The sequence below is a fragment of the Eulemur rufifrons genome, chromosome 20 (assembly GCF_041146395.1).
Source record: "Eulemur rufifrons isolate Redbay chromosome 20, OSU_ERuf_1, whole genome shotgun sequence".
Taxonomy (NCBI): Eukaryota; Metazoa; Chordata; class Mammalia; order Primates; family Lemuridae; genus Eulemur; species Eulemur rufifrons.
The window spans coordinates 37,571,151-37,588,785 of record NC_091002.1 but is presented as its reverse complement, the minus strand read 5'-3'; the positions used below and the strand labels follow the sequence as shown (position 1 = coordinate 37,588,785).

General features: G+C 34.4%; 1 protein-coding gene across 4 annotated transcripts in view; it reads right to left on the bottom strand.

Annotated features, from left to right (window-relative positions):
• The window catches only part of MACROD2 (mono-ADP ribosylhydrolase 2), a 1,707,340-nt gene that overhangs the window by 52,722 nt on the left and 1,636,983 nt on the right, over nucleotides 1-17,635 (bottom strand). For all 4 annotated transcript variants that reach the window (XM_069495843.1, XM_069495844.1, XM_069495845.1 and 1 more), the window contains 2 exons: nucleotides 5,008-5,082; nucleotides 4,660-4,752 (listed from right to left, as the gene is read on the bottom strand). In XM_069495843.1, the coding sequence (XP_069351944.1) occupies nucleotides 4,660-4,752; nucleotides 5,008-5,082 (168 nt within the window). The remainder of the gene's footprint in view (nucleotides 1-4,659; nucleotides 4,753-5,007; nucleotides 5,083-17,635) is intronic.

The following is a 17,635-nucleotide window of genomic DNA, read 5'->3' as shown; positions in this document are numbered from 1 at the left end:
TACTCTCTGCTATTATCTGATTCTATGAGGATGTTATTCCTTTGACTGACTTTCTGTTCACTAGGCTACTTTACACATCTGTAGAGGTAGAAGTTAACTTGTCGAAAACCTGTGGTGATGAACATGAGATTTGATGAATTTTGTATGGTGGGAAAAGGATACATTTTCTTGTCCTGTATGATATTAAAAAATTCTGAAAATTTCAGTGCTCCTCAATTGTGTGTGTTTGTGTGGATATATTCAGTATTTCTGAATGTGTGTATACTATGGATATGTGAATGTAACCATAATCCACAGGTATACCCATATATCCATAATCCATAACCTGTATACAGTCATGCATTGCTTAACGATAGTGATACATTCTAAGAAATGAATCATTAGGTGATTTTGTTGTTGTATGCACACCATAGAGCGTACTTATGCAAACCTAGAAGTATAGTCTACTTAAACACTTAGCCTATGTTATAGCCTATTGCTCCTAGGCTACAAACCTGTACAGCATGCTACTGTGTTGAATAGTGTAGGCAAGTGTAACACAGTGGTAAGTATTGGTATGTCTAAACACATCTAAACATAGAAAAAGTACAGTAAAAATATGGTATTATAATCTTATGGAACCACTGTTGTATATGTGGTCCATTATTGACTAAAACATCATTATGCAGCATATGACTGTATACATGATAAATAGATACGTAAATAGCAGCACATGACTGTATATATGATAAATAGATATGTAAATAGATGGATGAAAATAAAACTACCCTAAAACTAAATAACAGTTCTGCTAATGTGAAAAATAGGATATTACTAAAGTTTGACCTCATTTGAAAAGATGAGATACAAAGACTTTGTGAAAGTGGAAAGTTCCAGTAAGTTAGCTTATTACTCAACATACAAGTTCATATAATATTTTGCATGAATCAAAAATATGCCTGAACTATGATTCTCTGTAGCAAAGAACACAGGCTAGATATGAAAGCCCAAATGTTAGAAATTCTGTGTATGGCCACATTGCTAGTGTGGGTCTGCTTTTCAAGGAGAAAGGAAAGGGGCTCTGTCAGCAATGTAAGAATCCTATGAATAATGGAAAACACCAAGGGCTGTGTAGTGGTGCTTTGTAGACAAGATAAATCCCTAATGGATTTGATTGGTAGGAGCAGAAGAGAAAGCGGCTCACTTATTATGTACTCACTGAAAGATGAAACAGTTGCCAGAGGAACTGCAAGAAAGATGTTTCCTACATGGACTAAGAAAGACATAGATGGAAATCCAGCCCAGTTCTGAGCAGTTTGTGTGAAAACCTACTTTGAACTAAGAGGCATTCCTTCTCCTCATCCTTTTAAGGTATTTTCATGGAATAATTAGCTGTCCAATTATTGATAAGTCCTAATACAAAGAATGGTTAATTGGCTGATCTTTTTGCTTTAACCCAGGTACTGTTGCATTTTTATCAAATAGAATACAATAAATGAAACTGGGGAAAACCTATTATTTCAGCTTTCCATATTGCTGACCACTGGCTACCATGCCATCACCTTTGGTTCATCAAGACTGTGGTTCTTCAGAGTTGGCCTTCAGAGAAAATTGATAAAATTGGAGAACCCCAAAATTGCAATTTTGAATTCATGCTCCTCATAACTATCCTAGAAACTGGGATTCTTAGAAGTTAAAGAATTGCCAGGAATCACGCATCCAGGGCTGGAAGCCACAGCTCTCTGTACACTTTGTCTCAAGGTCATGCTGATCAAGAACTACAACATAAGCCTAAGGAATTATAATGATTTATGGTTGTTGCTGGCTTGCACTTTACTCCTTACTTGCATGCCTGTCTATATGCATATTTCCCTAAGAAAACATTAGACCATAATACACCTTAAGTCTCCAACAATATTTTGTTCAACCTTAGGTAAACAAAAGATGACTATTCCATATCATACTTATTAATTGATATAAGAAAAATAATTGGGACCAAATATATGCATGCTGTGTAAAATTTTCATATAAGACATAGTAATAATAAAACAAATGAAATGTTTGTCATAATAACACAATGTGAATACAGTTAAGATTTTATGTCAAATACTTCTACATTCAATTAGAAATAAAATAAGAAAAATGAGATCCTTTTTTAGAGGAGATCTCCAATACTACTACTTTCCTACTTGGTTATTAACCTAACTGATGTTGTTCCACTGGATTTCACGTGTGTTGCAAGTCCTGCTGGGAAAGCATAAAACTGGACTCATTTAGGAAGAGGCAGTGTGGCTGTATAAGAAAAGCTGCCATATGTGAAACCTCGCTTTATGCCTGTTGAAATTTTTGTATTTCAGGTCTCCCAGGGACATGTCCATTGTGCTATTGTGTAATTTTATCAGCATGAACTTCTGCTGAATATTTTTCTGTATTTTCAAAATCCATATTTTGGTAGAACTAACTTCAAAACTTAATGTTGCAACATCTGTGTCCATATACCTGGGAGCCATAGAAGATGTATCCTGAAGATTATCTACATTTTCTAATCTTATAAAATGCTACAAAATGAGAGAAAACGATTACACATTTCACATTTTTTTCCTGCTCTGGAAATTTTTTTTTTTTTTTTTTAAACGAACCTTTTTTCCTCTCTAGAAAGATTTTCACAATAAAAGAGAATTGATAATTCTAAAGCTATAACGAATATCTGTGCAAATAGAATACACATTTGGTTTTGCTTACAGATAATTCTTAATACATTGGGCATTTTTCTCATATGTAGTAGAATAGCATAAACAATTTTTTTTCTTTTTCTTTTTCTTTCTTTTTAGAGATAGGGTTGCGTGATCATTGGTGCACTACAGTCTCAAACTCCTGGGCTCAAGCAATCCTCTTGCCTCAGCCTCTGGAGTAAGAATAGCTTTTAACTCGTACTTTGTTGCAAAGAATAAGATGACAAAGGTGATGCATTTAGTTATTTTAAATTTAAACAACAGAAATATTCAAGGCAAGGCCAAGTGAACTATCTATGATAAAGACAGAAAGAGGAAATGTGTTAAATTCAAGCCCACCAGTATTGCTCTCACGTTTGAAAAGACAAATTTTAGTGAAGAAAAAATTCAACTGCAAAGTTGCTACATGCAAATAGCAGAATTTGACTTCACTTCTTTCCCACATGCCATTCCACCATTTGCAGAAGAGGATTGGCATACCTAGAAAGAATAGAGGAAAAGCAGGTATTTAACCCCTTCAGTACTTAGAGGAGTGTTCAGTGCTAGGGAATCCACTGGGCGAAGGGAAGCATGTCAATGTGTGCTGAATGGGAGCTTTTCTCTTATAGGTCAAGCTAAAAAGAGGAAAATGTACCAGTTCAATGTTCCTTTACCCATTTGCATTTCTTGAGGCACAATAAACAAAGCAAATGATTTCTGCTATAGAGAAACTGAGCTAACATGCACAGCACTATATAATTTCCATTTTAGAACTACAATCGAAGAGAGCAAAGCCATCTATCTGACTCTGAGCATGGGTTATATCAATTCTTGACTATCATTGCCAGACATAAAGTACTCCAAATAAACCCTTTATTTGGCTTGACAGGAACATGGCATCATGTGTCTGAAGTAGGCTTTGCAAGAGAGAAAAGGTTATTAGAGGCATAGACGTGGAAGAATATTTTGCTACAAATGCAATGGAAATTTTTTAAAAAGTGTCAGAATCACTAACATGGTTTAGCAATTAAACTGTGTCAATGCCCCTGCCGGGAAGAGTTCATAATTTGGAAGCTGCAGTTGTTATTGACCTGATTTTACAATTGAGATCATGTCTGTGTTATAATTTAAACAAAATTGATCACTGTGTTCTATAAACAAGGCCTGCCAAGCTATTACCCTGAAACTATTTTGTAAATACATATTTATTTAAGAGCAGTATAAATCATACTGTAACAGACAAATTGTTCTACGAACCTCTTTTAAGAGATTGCTTTATATTCAAAAATTGGATTAAGTTCTTCAATTAACACTAAATTTCTCTAATCATAGTTTATAAATTTTTAAAAAGTATTTTTATCTTCAATATATTGGCTTCTTGCCCCTGATGCTGCTTTAATATTTATGAAGTGTTCATTCCTCCTATGTCTTCAGAAGTCATTATTATGCTCACTTACTTTTTTAAACAGTATTCAATATTACTGTATCCTAATATTAGCAGATGAAGCTTGCAATCTAGAAGGTTCATACAATGCACATATTTTACCTTAATTGCTCCTTTAATCACTACCATGTAAAGGAAGATAGAATGAAATCAATACAAAAGGATCAATCTATTTGTTTTAAAGCCATTTCAGATTTGCTATGACCTTTACCCATCTAGTCCATAATTTCTATTTCTTATAGGCTTTCTCAATACTATAATTTTTAACATTTCAGTTGAATCTACATGAAAACAAAAGTATCTTCATGCTACCGGTATTTGGAAGAAAAAAAAGCATTCCAAGTATCTTCTGATGCTACTTCTGGATTTTACTCTATTTTTAAAAGTAGGTTAAGGATTAAAGAATTGTTTATTTCCCCCCTTTAAGGACTACAATTGCAAGGGGATAACTTTGATAGTTGAATTATAGGCAGGAATCCAAAGAAATTCTCTATTCTTGATGGGCTAATTTAAGAGCAATCCTACCTGTTTCATCTCCTTTTTCTTCTTGGTCATCTGTTAGTGGAATCACTTCCGGTTGATCCACAATTGTGGCATCTTCATGGTTTGATGAAAGTTCTAAATAAGAACGAGACAGACGGATACTCAGGGATATTTTAGTTGGAATCACTGAGAAGAGAACAGTGACTATAGCAGAGAACGCTAAACTTTTTTTTTTTTCCCCCCTCCAGGTTTCAACAGGCACACGAAATAGAACACTATTGCCATCTTCCAGTAATCGTTGCCTAAAATACACACGCACAAGTATATATAGAAGTCATGGTTCACAGTTTCATCTCATTCTTTGATAACAATAGATTCTGGTTTCAGTACCTTCTGTATCCATATATGAGCTCTGGGACTCTGTCTCAATTTTTATTTCATTCTTCATTGAATCATTCTCTTGTCCTGTTAAAAACAGTGATTGAAAAATAAAAGAAATGTGATATGCATGACCATAGCTTTATCCTTGATTTGAGAAAGCAAAACTTTCAGAAACTATGCTTTAATCATCCATGGAGGGATAGAGAAGAGTTTTGAACCAAAGTGGAGGGCAAAGATAGCATTTTTCATATCATCAGATTTCTATCAATTATTTTATGAGATCTATCCAGATAATTTAGTCAAATATCTTTTTTTTTTGAACCTATTGGTATAATTAGCATTTTGCTTATCAATGCACTGGATATGGATAAAGGATACAACCTGGAAGTTTTGAAATTTAAAAATAATTTCTGGGCTGTATGGGTTAACTACATCTAATTTCCTTTGAAGATAAAAATATTTCCCATGGTGACGATGTGTAGAAAATTAAAACACTACTTGTACTTTCATTCTTCCATCAACAGCGCATTAAAAACTAGAGTAATGTGAACACGTGTGAATTGGGGTGGTATAACAGCCCAACGATTCTCTTAAGACACAGGCTAAATATGGCAAAGGTCAGGAGAGAATTCAGCCAAATTTTGATTACTCTGAGGCTGATTATCTAGTAATGGTTTTTCTTCCACACCCCTTGGCTTCTCCTCCTACCCTTCCCTGTTGAGCTTAAAACATTTAAGTGCTCATTAAGAGAGAAAATTGAAATCTTTCCATTTTTGCCTCATGCTAGGACAGATTCTGTGCAGAGGATGTTTAACTGTTGAACTAAAAAAATTCCAGAACTATGGTTGATTATAGGCACAAAGGGGACACAGCAGAGAGTGGGCTCCTTGCCTGAGTACCTCTCTGTGGTAGACAGCATTATTGTTCCACTTGCCCCTACTTCTTCCTGTAAGAGGATTATATTTCTCTATGACCATGTGACCTGCGGCGGCCCCTGTGGGGGAAGAGTATGTTCCTACCTCATTGACACCAGGCCTATTCATGTGACTTGGCTTAAAAAATGACACTGGAACAGATGTGATGGGTACTGCATTGAAGCAGAAGTTTAAGATCCATTGCATCCGTCCTCTAGCTCTCTTGCTCCTACTGGAATAAAAACGTGGAACAGAACCAAGCAGGAGGAAAGCAGAGACAAAATAAGGCTTTGTTGCTGAAAGCCATTGAAACTTTTGGGGTTATTTCTTACTGCAGCAAAGCTAACTTATATAATCCCTCTTTTTATAGCCTCCTCTTTGATATTAAAACCATCCAGTATATTATCCCCCCTCCTTGATTCAGCCTCTACTAGCATGACCCAGATGGGGGAAAAAGTTTTTTGTGTGACATTCCTTCCTCCTGAGCTCATTTTAATCAAAAGGATCTGATAACATAATAAGGCATATTTATCTGATAATTGGAGGTAGAAACCTCAAGCTGTTTTGATGACTTTCTTTCATCACTTCTAAAGTTCAATGAAATGCCAAGTCTGGATGATTCTGAAAAATATTTCCCCTTTCCCACTTTCCATACCCTGTTCACCTTTCCTCATTCCAGGGATGTATTATCTGTTTCTTGGATTTTTCATTCTCTTCTCCTGTCATCTATTGTGCAAACTGCTAGCAGAAAGGTCTTTTTAAAATATGAATTTGAACAATATCTTTCTCCTGCTGATAAACCCCATTCATCCCCATTCTTCCCCATTGCTTCTCAAAGCATGGCCCATGGACAAGCAACATGAGAATGACCTGGGAGCTTTTCAAAAATGCAGAATTTCAGGCCTCATCCCAGACCTACAGCATCGGAATCTGCATTTTAACAAGATGCCCACGTGATTTGTACTTACATTAAAGCTTGAGAAGCACTGGCCTAGAAGATGTAAGTGTATCTGCAAATTATTGATCCCCTAAAAATGCCGGACTTTGCCTAGACACTTCATATCTATTATCTCTAATCATCACAATAGCTCTGTAATCATTGTGATCCCCATTCTGTTTTCAAAATTCATAACTAGTTCTATCTGACTGTAAACTCCTCTTTCTGTTGACCTGGAAATATCTTTATTTTGCCTCTCAGTTTTTTAAATTGAGGTCTACTCACATATAGTAAAATTTATAAATAGTGTACAGCTTGATGACTCTTTACATATACACATGTATCTTCCTGCGTAGTCAGATCAAGAACATTTCTTGTTCCAGTGCCCTCATCCTGTTGACACCCCTCGACTGGTAACAGTTTCTGTTTTTGAAATTCATATAAGCAGACCATATAGTACATGATCTTTTCTATCTTAGTTGTTTCATACCTGTTGTCTGTAAGATTAATTTCAGTTGCTGTATGCATCAATTGTTCATTCTTTTTCATATATACTATTCTACTGTCTGAATATATGATGTCATATGAGTGTTGAATTTTTTCAATTTGGGGCAGTTATGAATAATACTGATAAAAACACTCTTGTATATGTCTTTTGGTGGACACACATACTCAGATCACTTGGGTTGAACCCAGAAGTGAAATTGCCAAGTTATAAGAAACACATATGTGTAGCTTTACTAGACCCTGCAAAGCTGTGTTCTAAATAATGTGTTCCACTTTGTACTTCTGTCAGAAATGTGTAAGGATTCCATTAGCACCCTTTGTTTTTTAGCTATATCATGCTATGACTGGTCACAAAATTCTTTAATATGGAGTAAAAAGCAACGCGAAGTTTTCCCCCAAAGCCAGTTTCCGTCCTTGTCACCTTTGGATACTACACAGAGTGGTGATGACGGCTCTGCCGGTCGTTCATTCTACAGTGCACTGAGTGTCACTAAATGGAGGGTATGTCAGGTCTGGAGAGTGGATCTTAAATAAGTTAAAGAACTGTATCTTAATTGACACAGTCCTTGTCCTTAAAGTGAATATAGTTGCAGGAACATAAGTGTGATAGGTGGAAAAAATTTTTTCTAGTAAGATGTGAAACAGAGTTCCAACTTTTTGGGGAAAAAAAATCACTTTGAGTAGATTTTTAGATGACAGGAAACTGAGAGAGATAAATAATATATTGGACAACAAAATCAAGGCTGAAATACTCTCAATAGACTAAATGAAACAAAATGAAATTTAAAAAGGATAAATGTAAAATACTAAAGTCAAGTTTATAAAATCAATGAAATGAGATGGGAAGACATCAACACTATTTCTGATAAAACTAGAGCCACAGGTTTTACGTTCCATATCTGCTATAGATAAATACTGGATGGACATCAGAATGGTGGATGGAGAGAAAAGTTTCATTCTGAATCACATAGGAAGTGAAGTAAATATTTTCAACTTATGTCCTGGAAAATGTGTTGCCTATATAGCTATTTCCAGCAATTCAGACAACAGAGGGGACTTAAAACATATAATTATGCCAAGGGAAAACACTTTTATAAAAGATACATTCAGAAAAATAAAATATATAGAAAGTATGGTTGGATTTACAATGAAATATAAGAACTGAGAGATAAAGAAATGAAAAGATGAATTGAATGAACAGGAAAATGAGACAATAAAACTACAAGCCTAAAAACACAGTGACATCTTCAATGGATGTCATAAAAAAGAATTTAACATTATAGATAAGTAAATCAGTGTTTTAGATATCAAACTCTTGAGTGAAAGTTCACTAAGAAATAAAAGGTGGTACTGAGCAAAATGCAGCATGGGATGATGACAAACACAGAATAGAAAATATCAATAGAATTTCTCATCCAAAGATTATAGGAAGTCTAAGCAGTAGCATTTTATCTTATGTGATGGCAACAACTGAATAGAATATTATGAGGTTTAAAAAGATTGTAGAAGTTACAATGCAATTTCATTTTTTTTTAACTACACACAGAGTACACATGTTCTTACACATTTCTATGAGTAAGGCAAGAACTAAAAGGTATCTCAAATGTTAACACTGGTTATCTTTGAATGGTAGGTGAGATTTTAATTTAAAGTATTTTTATTTTTCTAACCTGCATTTTATGTATTTTATAACAATTGCATAGTCTATAATTTAATAATTACAATGAAAATTCACAAAATAGAGAAAAATGCTCTTAGTGATATCATAGAAGAAAAAAAAAATTCTGGCTAAAAGGTGTCTGTGTTGTGTGTATCTAACGAAATCCAATTATTAATACTTTTTCTCAGTCTCTACTTGAACTCTAGAAATGGTTGAGAAATACAATTGTTGAGTAACTCTTTTTTGTTGAAATATTCCTCTTTTTTGTCTTTTGGCCAAATCACATATCATTCTCTGTGCTCTCTATATACCAACCTAATCATCATTTTGTAAACATATTACTTCATTTCTTGCCTTTGTACTTATTTAGCCTGTGTTTCTAATGGCTGAAATACCCTCTTATCTCCTTTCCTACATAGGTAATAATTCTCCTCATCTTTCAAAGCTAAGCCATCAGTTTACCTTTTTTTGTGTAGGATTCTCTGAGTCACTAGGCAGAATTGATAATTTTTCATGTCTTTGCTTACTGAGTTCTTTTGCTCATTCATCTACTTATTATTATCCTCATCACACTGTAATACAGTTCTACTGGGGTTTGTCTCTTCTACCAGATCATGAACATTGTGAAGAGAGAAATTTTGTTTTAGTCATATTGCCTTTCCTAGCACCTACTAATAGCGAGTGATCAATAAATGTCTATTTAATTGGCTCCCTATTATATACTTACCAGAATCTGTAAATAGTCATTAAGGACTATAACTTATTTTCTTTTGCATCCTTTAAGAACAAGGTAAGTGCCTTATGCTACTAAGCACGCCATATACTATATTTGTTGCAGAGAACCCTGGAATGGACATAAAAATAACTGAATGTTTTAAGGTAGGCAAGTCACAACTTCTTTGGGCTTCAATTTCATCAACTCCTAGGTTCCTATGTCTTCTGGTGTAATTTCTAGGAATGCTGACATCTGTTTATGGAGTGAATGGTATCGAGAGGGAACCATTACTGTTTATTGAGTGAGCCTAATTCTCTATTACTGCTTATATGGGGAACTAACCATCACCCCTAATCATTGTACCAGGTCATTGCTTGAACCTTTAACTCATTATTTGTGATTGGGCTTTTTGTCTGTATGGTGACAGGAAAGAGTAGAGCATCCAGAAAGTAGGAGCAGCCAATCTGTATTCCTTTGTGTCCTCTGGTCCCAGTGCTCCACTTGATAAATTTTTGGAGGAATTCAATCAGCCATGAGAAGATCACAATTCAACAGAGGCACTGCTGATAAGGTGGGACAGCTTGAGGTGGCAATTTAAGGCTGTTGTGATGAATACCAGAAAATTTCAGTGACATTTATGTCCTGACACTTCACTTGGAGGATAAAAGCCTATTTCAAATCTTTCTTGGAATATTCCTTTCCCCTGCCCTCTAAACTTGTCTCTGCTCCCAATCTATTTCACCTGTGTGCTTTACATATTTGGTCCATCTTTTCTTGAAACAGAAATACATACATTTTTCTCTTTCCCATCTTCCTAAAGTTAAAGTTCATAAAAAATGGGAGAAGAAATGAGGTGCCCAACTTTGCAAATGAGCCAGGATTCGGCATATTACACAAAGCCAAGGTGTGTGTGAGCTCCTTGCCCTGCACCCGGCCTGCTGTGTGTTAGTGACAACTCTAGGGGACTTCAGCCCATCTGCCTTTCTTCCTAGACATTATTCATTCCATCTTGCTTCCTTGGCCCCATGGGGGCAAGCTTTATATTTGTTTCTCCACATTCAGACTAGTTGAATTGCCCCCACTGTCTTCTGCCCTAATCCCTCCTGCAGAGGAAACAAAAGAACACAAAGAATTGCACAGTTTATGTATATATTTTTCATACAGTGGACTCAACCATCCATACTGATGGGAGGGGACCATTAGAATAGATAATCCAAAAATCCATTCACTTTCTTTAGAAAGAGATTACATGATTGTTTCTTGGAGCCTTGGTAATTAAGTTTGGCTCAAGTTAATGCTTTAGCTTTAATTAATTTGCATAAAAATTGGTCTGGTGACATCAGTCTGGAATTAAGCATTTTTAGGGGATAAACCTAAACTCACTTTGTAAATGGAGTGTTTTTGAACAATAGCAACAACCATTATAATTTTATTGCTTGCAAATTATCAGATGCTCAGATTTTCCTAAGAACAAAGACTTTGCTGCTTTGATGCTTGCTTTTAAGAGAGAATCGATAGTGTATCTTTTTGGTAAATTTGCAACTTGATTGCTACTAATGTTCAAAATTTTACAACGTCTAAAACTATGCCAGATTAAGAGCAAGAGTTTAACCTAGACTAGTGTGAATTTTATTATCATCTAGACATCCTTGGTTTTCTCCTAGGGCCAATAAACCTTATTTTCCTAATGTAAATTATTTGTAAAATTATTTGTTTTGTTAGTTACAAAAGAAATACAGTTTCCTTATAGGTACACTGAAAAACACATACAAGTATTGAGAATTATGGATAATTTTACAACGAAAGCACGGCTACTTTTAATATTGTGAATTGCCATCTTTCTCTTGTATATATGTGTGTGCATACATATAGTATATATACATATACGTGCATACGTGTCTATGTATAATATATACATGCATATTTCTATGTGTTTGTATATATATGTATATATGTGTGTATATATACGCACATAGATACCCACATATGAACATATGTTAATATATTCTGGGATCAAAATATATTTACACTTTGATTCCTGCTTCTTTGTTCCATGTTTTAATAAGCATTATCCACTGTAATTACAATTTGTTCATAAATCTTATTTTGAAAAGATCCATGATATTATATGTTACAGAGGAACTTTCAGATGTTTTCAATTTTTTTTTTTGCCATTAAACAAAACATTGCAATGAACATTTTAGTGAAGAAATATCTCCATACTTTGAGTGGGTATTACTTAAGGATAAATCCCTAAAGCATAATTTTTCTAACAAAGTATGAACATTTTACCTTTTATGAGGTTTTGCCAAAAGTGCTGATGAGAAGGTTGTGCCCTTCAGTCTTCCACCAATACTGTGTGATTATGTTTGGAAACCCTATTCCCACTAATTTTGTGTATTTTCAATTCTACTTAAACTTATCTGATATACTAAAAGAGAAGCTACTGCACTGCTATTTTATTTGCATTTCTCTAAATAAAAGAATAGTGTATCTCTTCATATTTATATAATCTGTATTTTTTTCTTTTTGTGAATGATAATTGAGTCCTTTGACTGTTTCCTCGAGTTATTTTTTTACCTTATTGATTCATGAAGGCTTTTTTTTTTTTTTCAAATAGGAAAATTAGCTCTTTGTCATTTATGTGAGAATATTTTTCCCACTAGTTTTTCTTTAGAATTTGATTATAACCTTTACTGTGTCAAAATTTATATATTCTAATTTAGTCATTTTCCTCTTTCATCATAATGCTGACATATGCATACACACTATATTACAGATGTATACATGTGTCTATATAACACGTATGCATACAATCATGTGTCTGCAAGTATGTATTTATAGTTCAAAAAGTAGTACCTTTTTTTTAAAAAAAAAAAAAAACCCTTTCATTTTATTTTTAGAAAGACATTATTTTTTGGAGCAGTTTTAGGTTCACAGCAAAATTGAAAGGAGGTACAGGGATGTCCCCTATAACTCCTACCAAAGTCCATAACTTACATTAGGGTTCACTGTTGGGGGCTGTACATCCTCTGGGTTTGGACAAACGTATAATGACATGAATCCTCACTGAGTGTAACACAGAATATTTTCACTGCCCTAAAAATCCTCTGTGTTCCTCCTGTTTATCCCTTCATCCCACCTCAACCCCTGGCAACCATTAATCTTTTCACTGTCTCCATAGTTTTCCCTTTTCCAGAATTTCATATCATTTCAGTCATACAGTTTGTAGCCTTTCCGGATTGGCTTTTTTGCACTTAGTAATATGCATTTAAGTTTCCTACGTGTCTTTTCATGGCTTGATAGTTCATTTCCTTTTAGTGCCGAATAATAACCTTTGGTTCTTTTACTCTAGTATTTTTATAGCTTCATTTTTATGTTTCATCTTTGCTCCTTCTGGAATTCATGTTGGTGTAAAGAATGAGGTTGGGATTCAGCTTATTTTTCCAAATGGCCAACTAGTTGTCTTAATGCCATTTATTGAGTCATCTGTCAGCCAGAAATGTCAGCTGGAATAGGTACTGAAATCCCAGATCTACTTGGGTCTATTTCTAAACTCTTCAGTCTGTTTCATTGATCAGCCTGTCTGTTCCTATAGCCAGGATATGCTGTTAATAACATTTTTCAAACATTCCATGTCATTTTTAGTCTATTTGTTCTGTCATTGACTGATAATATTGTATCTGTGAACTCCCGATTGCATTTCCAATGGGTTTTTATTTGTATTGTATCCTGCCATGCCATCTGACGTGTAAAGACCTATCACTATTATATTTTATCAGGAATTTACATTTTTATCAATATATAATGACCAACTCTTTCTCACTTGAGACACTTTGCTAGAATTCTGACTGGAGAGCTTCTAAAGTAGTTTTTCACGGTTTTGGTTTTTTTTTTTTTTTTTTTTTTTGATGTTCACTTCCCAAATGTGTCCCTCTCTAAATTTATGTTTTTAAATCCTTATAATTTTATTGAATTTAACTCAATCATAGTGGGTTTTACACTTATTAAAGTAACCTAATTACACTTATTATCATCACTATTTGCTTGTGTTTCTGTCATCTTATTTGGTACGTTGTGCTTTTGTTACGCTGTTAGCTTTTTTAAAATTATTATTTGCATTGCTGAATACACTCTCATGTTTGATCTTTTAGGAAATCTAGAAAGTCAGATATCTTCCTTTAATTCCACTGTGATTTGATTCTATTTGTGATTATTATACAATTTTTCAAAGACATTCTGAAAGCTAACTTACATTGACAGGATCCATAACACAGTAGGATGTTTAGTCTTTGAGTTGTCTTTATGGAAGTCAGCCTTATGTGCAACTCTCCTGCTTCACCATAACCTTGTTTGTAACCCCTGTCATTGGCACTTCCTTGTGTTCCTCCTTCCTTCCTTTCTTCATTTTCTCCCTTTTTTTCTTTTTTAGCCATTTTATAAAATTGCAACATACGTACAGGTAAGCATACTAAAATACAGAAATAAATTAAATAATCATAAGCAAAGACAAAAACTGAGTATTTTTATAGTTACCATCCATCCTGGAAGCCCCCTTTTGGCCCCCTCCAAGGCAGATCCTCCTCCCCAATCACCAAAGTTCAATCAACACCCTGTCATAGGAATCACTACCTAAATTTGCTTTATTGTTCTACCAGCTAAACATGCCTTTCTAAACATTAGTTATTTTTCCTGTTTTTTAATCTTGATATGCATGAAATTATACAATATATATGCTTTCATACCTTCTTTAACATTACAATTATGAGATTCATCCATGTTTCTGCATGTAATTGTAGCTTGTAGTTTGTGACAAGACATTTGCTTCATTCTTATCTTTGTTCTTTTGTAAAATTGCCATTTCTCTGAGCATTTTTGAGGCTTTTCTTTTTATTGCTGGTGTTGAGCAAGTTGATTATGATAAACTTAAGTATAATTTTATGTTTCTTGTGCTTGAGGGTTATAAAACTCAGATATGTGGGTTGATAATTTCATTAAATTAGTAAAAAATTTTTAACCCTTTTTACTTCAAATATTGTTTTTGTCTCTCCTTCCCATACTCACTGTCAGAGATTTCAACTCATGCTGAAGCGGTACTGGGGAGGGCAAGGACAGCACTGAATCTACTGCCTATTTGGCTCCACTACTGAGGCAAAAACATTCTGAGTTTTCGATGAATTTTCAGGTTTTCCAGTCTGGCTGGTGAGAACAGGGGCTCCTTCCAGCCTTGTGTAAGCTCCAGGTGTGATTCTCTCAGATCTTTCAGTGTTCTTACCCGAGTCTTGGGTCATTGCCTCTCACGCATAAACCGATCAGTACTCACCTGAAGACTTGAGGGGTTTTTCAGAACGTTCCTTCTGTGGCGCTTTCTCCGCTTCAGAACTCTGCCTTGCAAACTCTAGCTACCCTGGCCTCCTAGGACTCTCAGCTCTAGCTCCTGAATTTGGGGAGTCCACTGGACTCTGCTTGGGTTCCTTCTCTCTGTGCCATGGCCTGGAAGCTCTCTCCAGGCAGTCAATCACAGGGCTCACCTCATTTCCTGACTCTCGGGGATCACTCAGACTTACAAAATTTCAAAACTCATTGGTATGTTTACTCTCCATGTTAACAGAAATACATAAGAACACTTTGATTTAATTTATCTCATCCCAATAAATGCCATTATTGTGGTATATTTTAACATTATGTGTATCTTAACTCCCATGAGACATTATTATTGATTTATAGCATCAATATTCAGTTAGACTTATCTAATAATTACCATTTACCTTGTTCTTAACTTCTTCCTTTATCTTTGACCTTCTATCTGGGATTAATATCTTTCTATGGAACAACAGAATTCTCTGGTGATGAACTTTTTTCTTTCTCTGGTGGTGCCTTGTTTTTTTTTTTTTTTGGTCCAAAATTTCCTTAATTAACCTTTACTTTTGAACCATAATTTTCCCCCGGGTTTAGAATTATTGATCCACAGCTATTTTGTTGTATTGTCTTTTTATTTCCATTACATCTACTGAAAAATTACTTATCAGTCCAAGTGTTTAAAGATTGCTTTTTTAGATGTTCTGTTTACCTTTGGCTTTTAACAGTTTTACTGTGAGGGGCCTTGTTGTGGATTTATTTTTATTCATTCTTCTTGGAGTTCAAAGGCTTTTTGGAACATTTTGCTTCCTGTCCTTCATCAATGTAGGCATTTTTTACCATAATTTCTTCAAATATTGCTTCTGTCCAATTCTTTTTGTCTTTCCTATCTGGGACTCCAATTACTTTGTGATAGACTTTGTAATTAGGTCCTCAATATCTTTTCTCTTTCCTTTGTGTTTGCCATCTTTATTTCCCTGTTTTTATTTTGAATATATTCTTCCAGTTCACAATTCCTTCACCTGTGTCTAATATGTTGTTAAACCATAAATCTGTTCATTGAAGTCTTAACTTTAGTATAGCATCTTTTACTTCTAGACTTTCTTTCCTTTACATTTTTTTGTTTTGAATTTCCAGTTCTCAGCTAAATTTTCAATCTTATCTTTATCCCTTTGTACATACTCAGCATAATTATTTTATACTTTGTATTTATAACTCTAATATTTTCAGCTCATATGAGCTTGCTTCTCTTGTCTGTTTTGTTTTTCATGTCACCTGGTTTCCTCATTTTTTTCTGGCTATGTTTTGTACTTGTATGCTGGAGATTATATTTTGCAAATTACTTATATAAATATTTTGAAGCCTACAGCACTCCTTTTTGCCTCTAGAAATATGTTACATTTATTTTCTTAGGTGCCTAGGGGGACTAGCAATCTGGGCTGGTCCTAATTTAATTTAGAGATTGAGGTGATTCAAAGCTGGGCATTGGTCTTTCAGGAGGCTGATCTGCTGCTGGTTCATTTTTCCTGCTAGGCTACATATCTTTAGGGTTTCAACCCAAAGCACAGGGGATTTATCAGGGTATCTTGCCTTTTTTAAAAATGGGACTCCAGATACTTTTTGTGGAATCGGCATATGCCATAAGATGAAAATAGTTTCAAATTCTGTGCTCCCATACTGGAGATTTATCTTCTCCTAGAACTTAGCTTGACAGTTCTTCACTATCTTATTAGCTCACTGATACCTTTAAACAGCTTCTCTCTTTCTCTTTGTCCTATATACTGTATAATAATATGTAATATATAATTTATAATATAAATATGTGTAACATATAAATATATATTTTTTGTCTAGTTGTCTTCAGTGAGAGAAATGGCCTAAATTATTTAGACTTTCATTATAGAAAGCAGGTCTTTCCTTTCACTTGCTCATTTTTAAACAGCAAATACTATAAATTTCAAAGTTCAAAACACAGGTAAGATACTTTGATACTAATTTTGAATTATTTCAAAATTATTTTATTATTTCAACATTTCCATACATTCAATTAGTCTCTTACCATATAGTCCCTTCCAACTGTACCTTTCTCAGTCTTGAATTTTGCCTTCCTTTTTTATATTTATTATTTTTGCTCAGGCCTTCTGCTAGTTTATTAATAAAGGATACTCAAGTGGTATGTTTTCTTAATTCTTGTATTCCTAAGAAAGTATTACTCTTAACTTCATGCATGAATAATAACTTCACTAAATATAGAAACTGTCTTTTTAGAGCTCTGGAAATGTTATTCCATTTTCTTCTAGTGTTTAGAGTTGTGAAAGAAGGCGGCTAAGGCTAATCTGATTTTGGTGATTTTGCTTATAACCTGATTTTGACTTTCTTACATGCTTACAAAGCCTTTCTTTACCACTTACCTTCAAATAGTCCATGAGGCTCCGTAGGTGCCTGTTCTCATTTGAGTTCCCATTATCTTTGCCTATAGCTATAATGTGTACTCTCCTGTTTTCAGCTGGGGAACTGTTCTGCATTAGGAAAACCTTGTTTTTTTT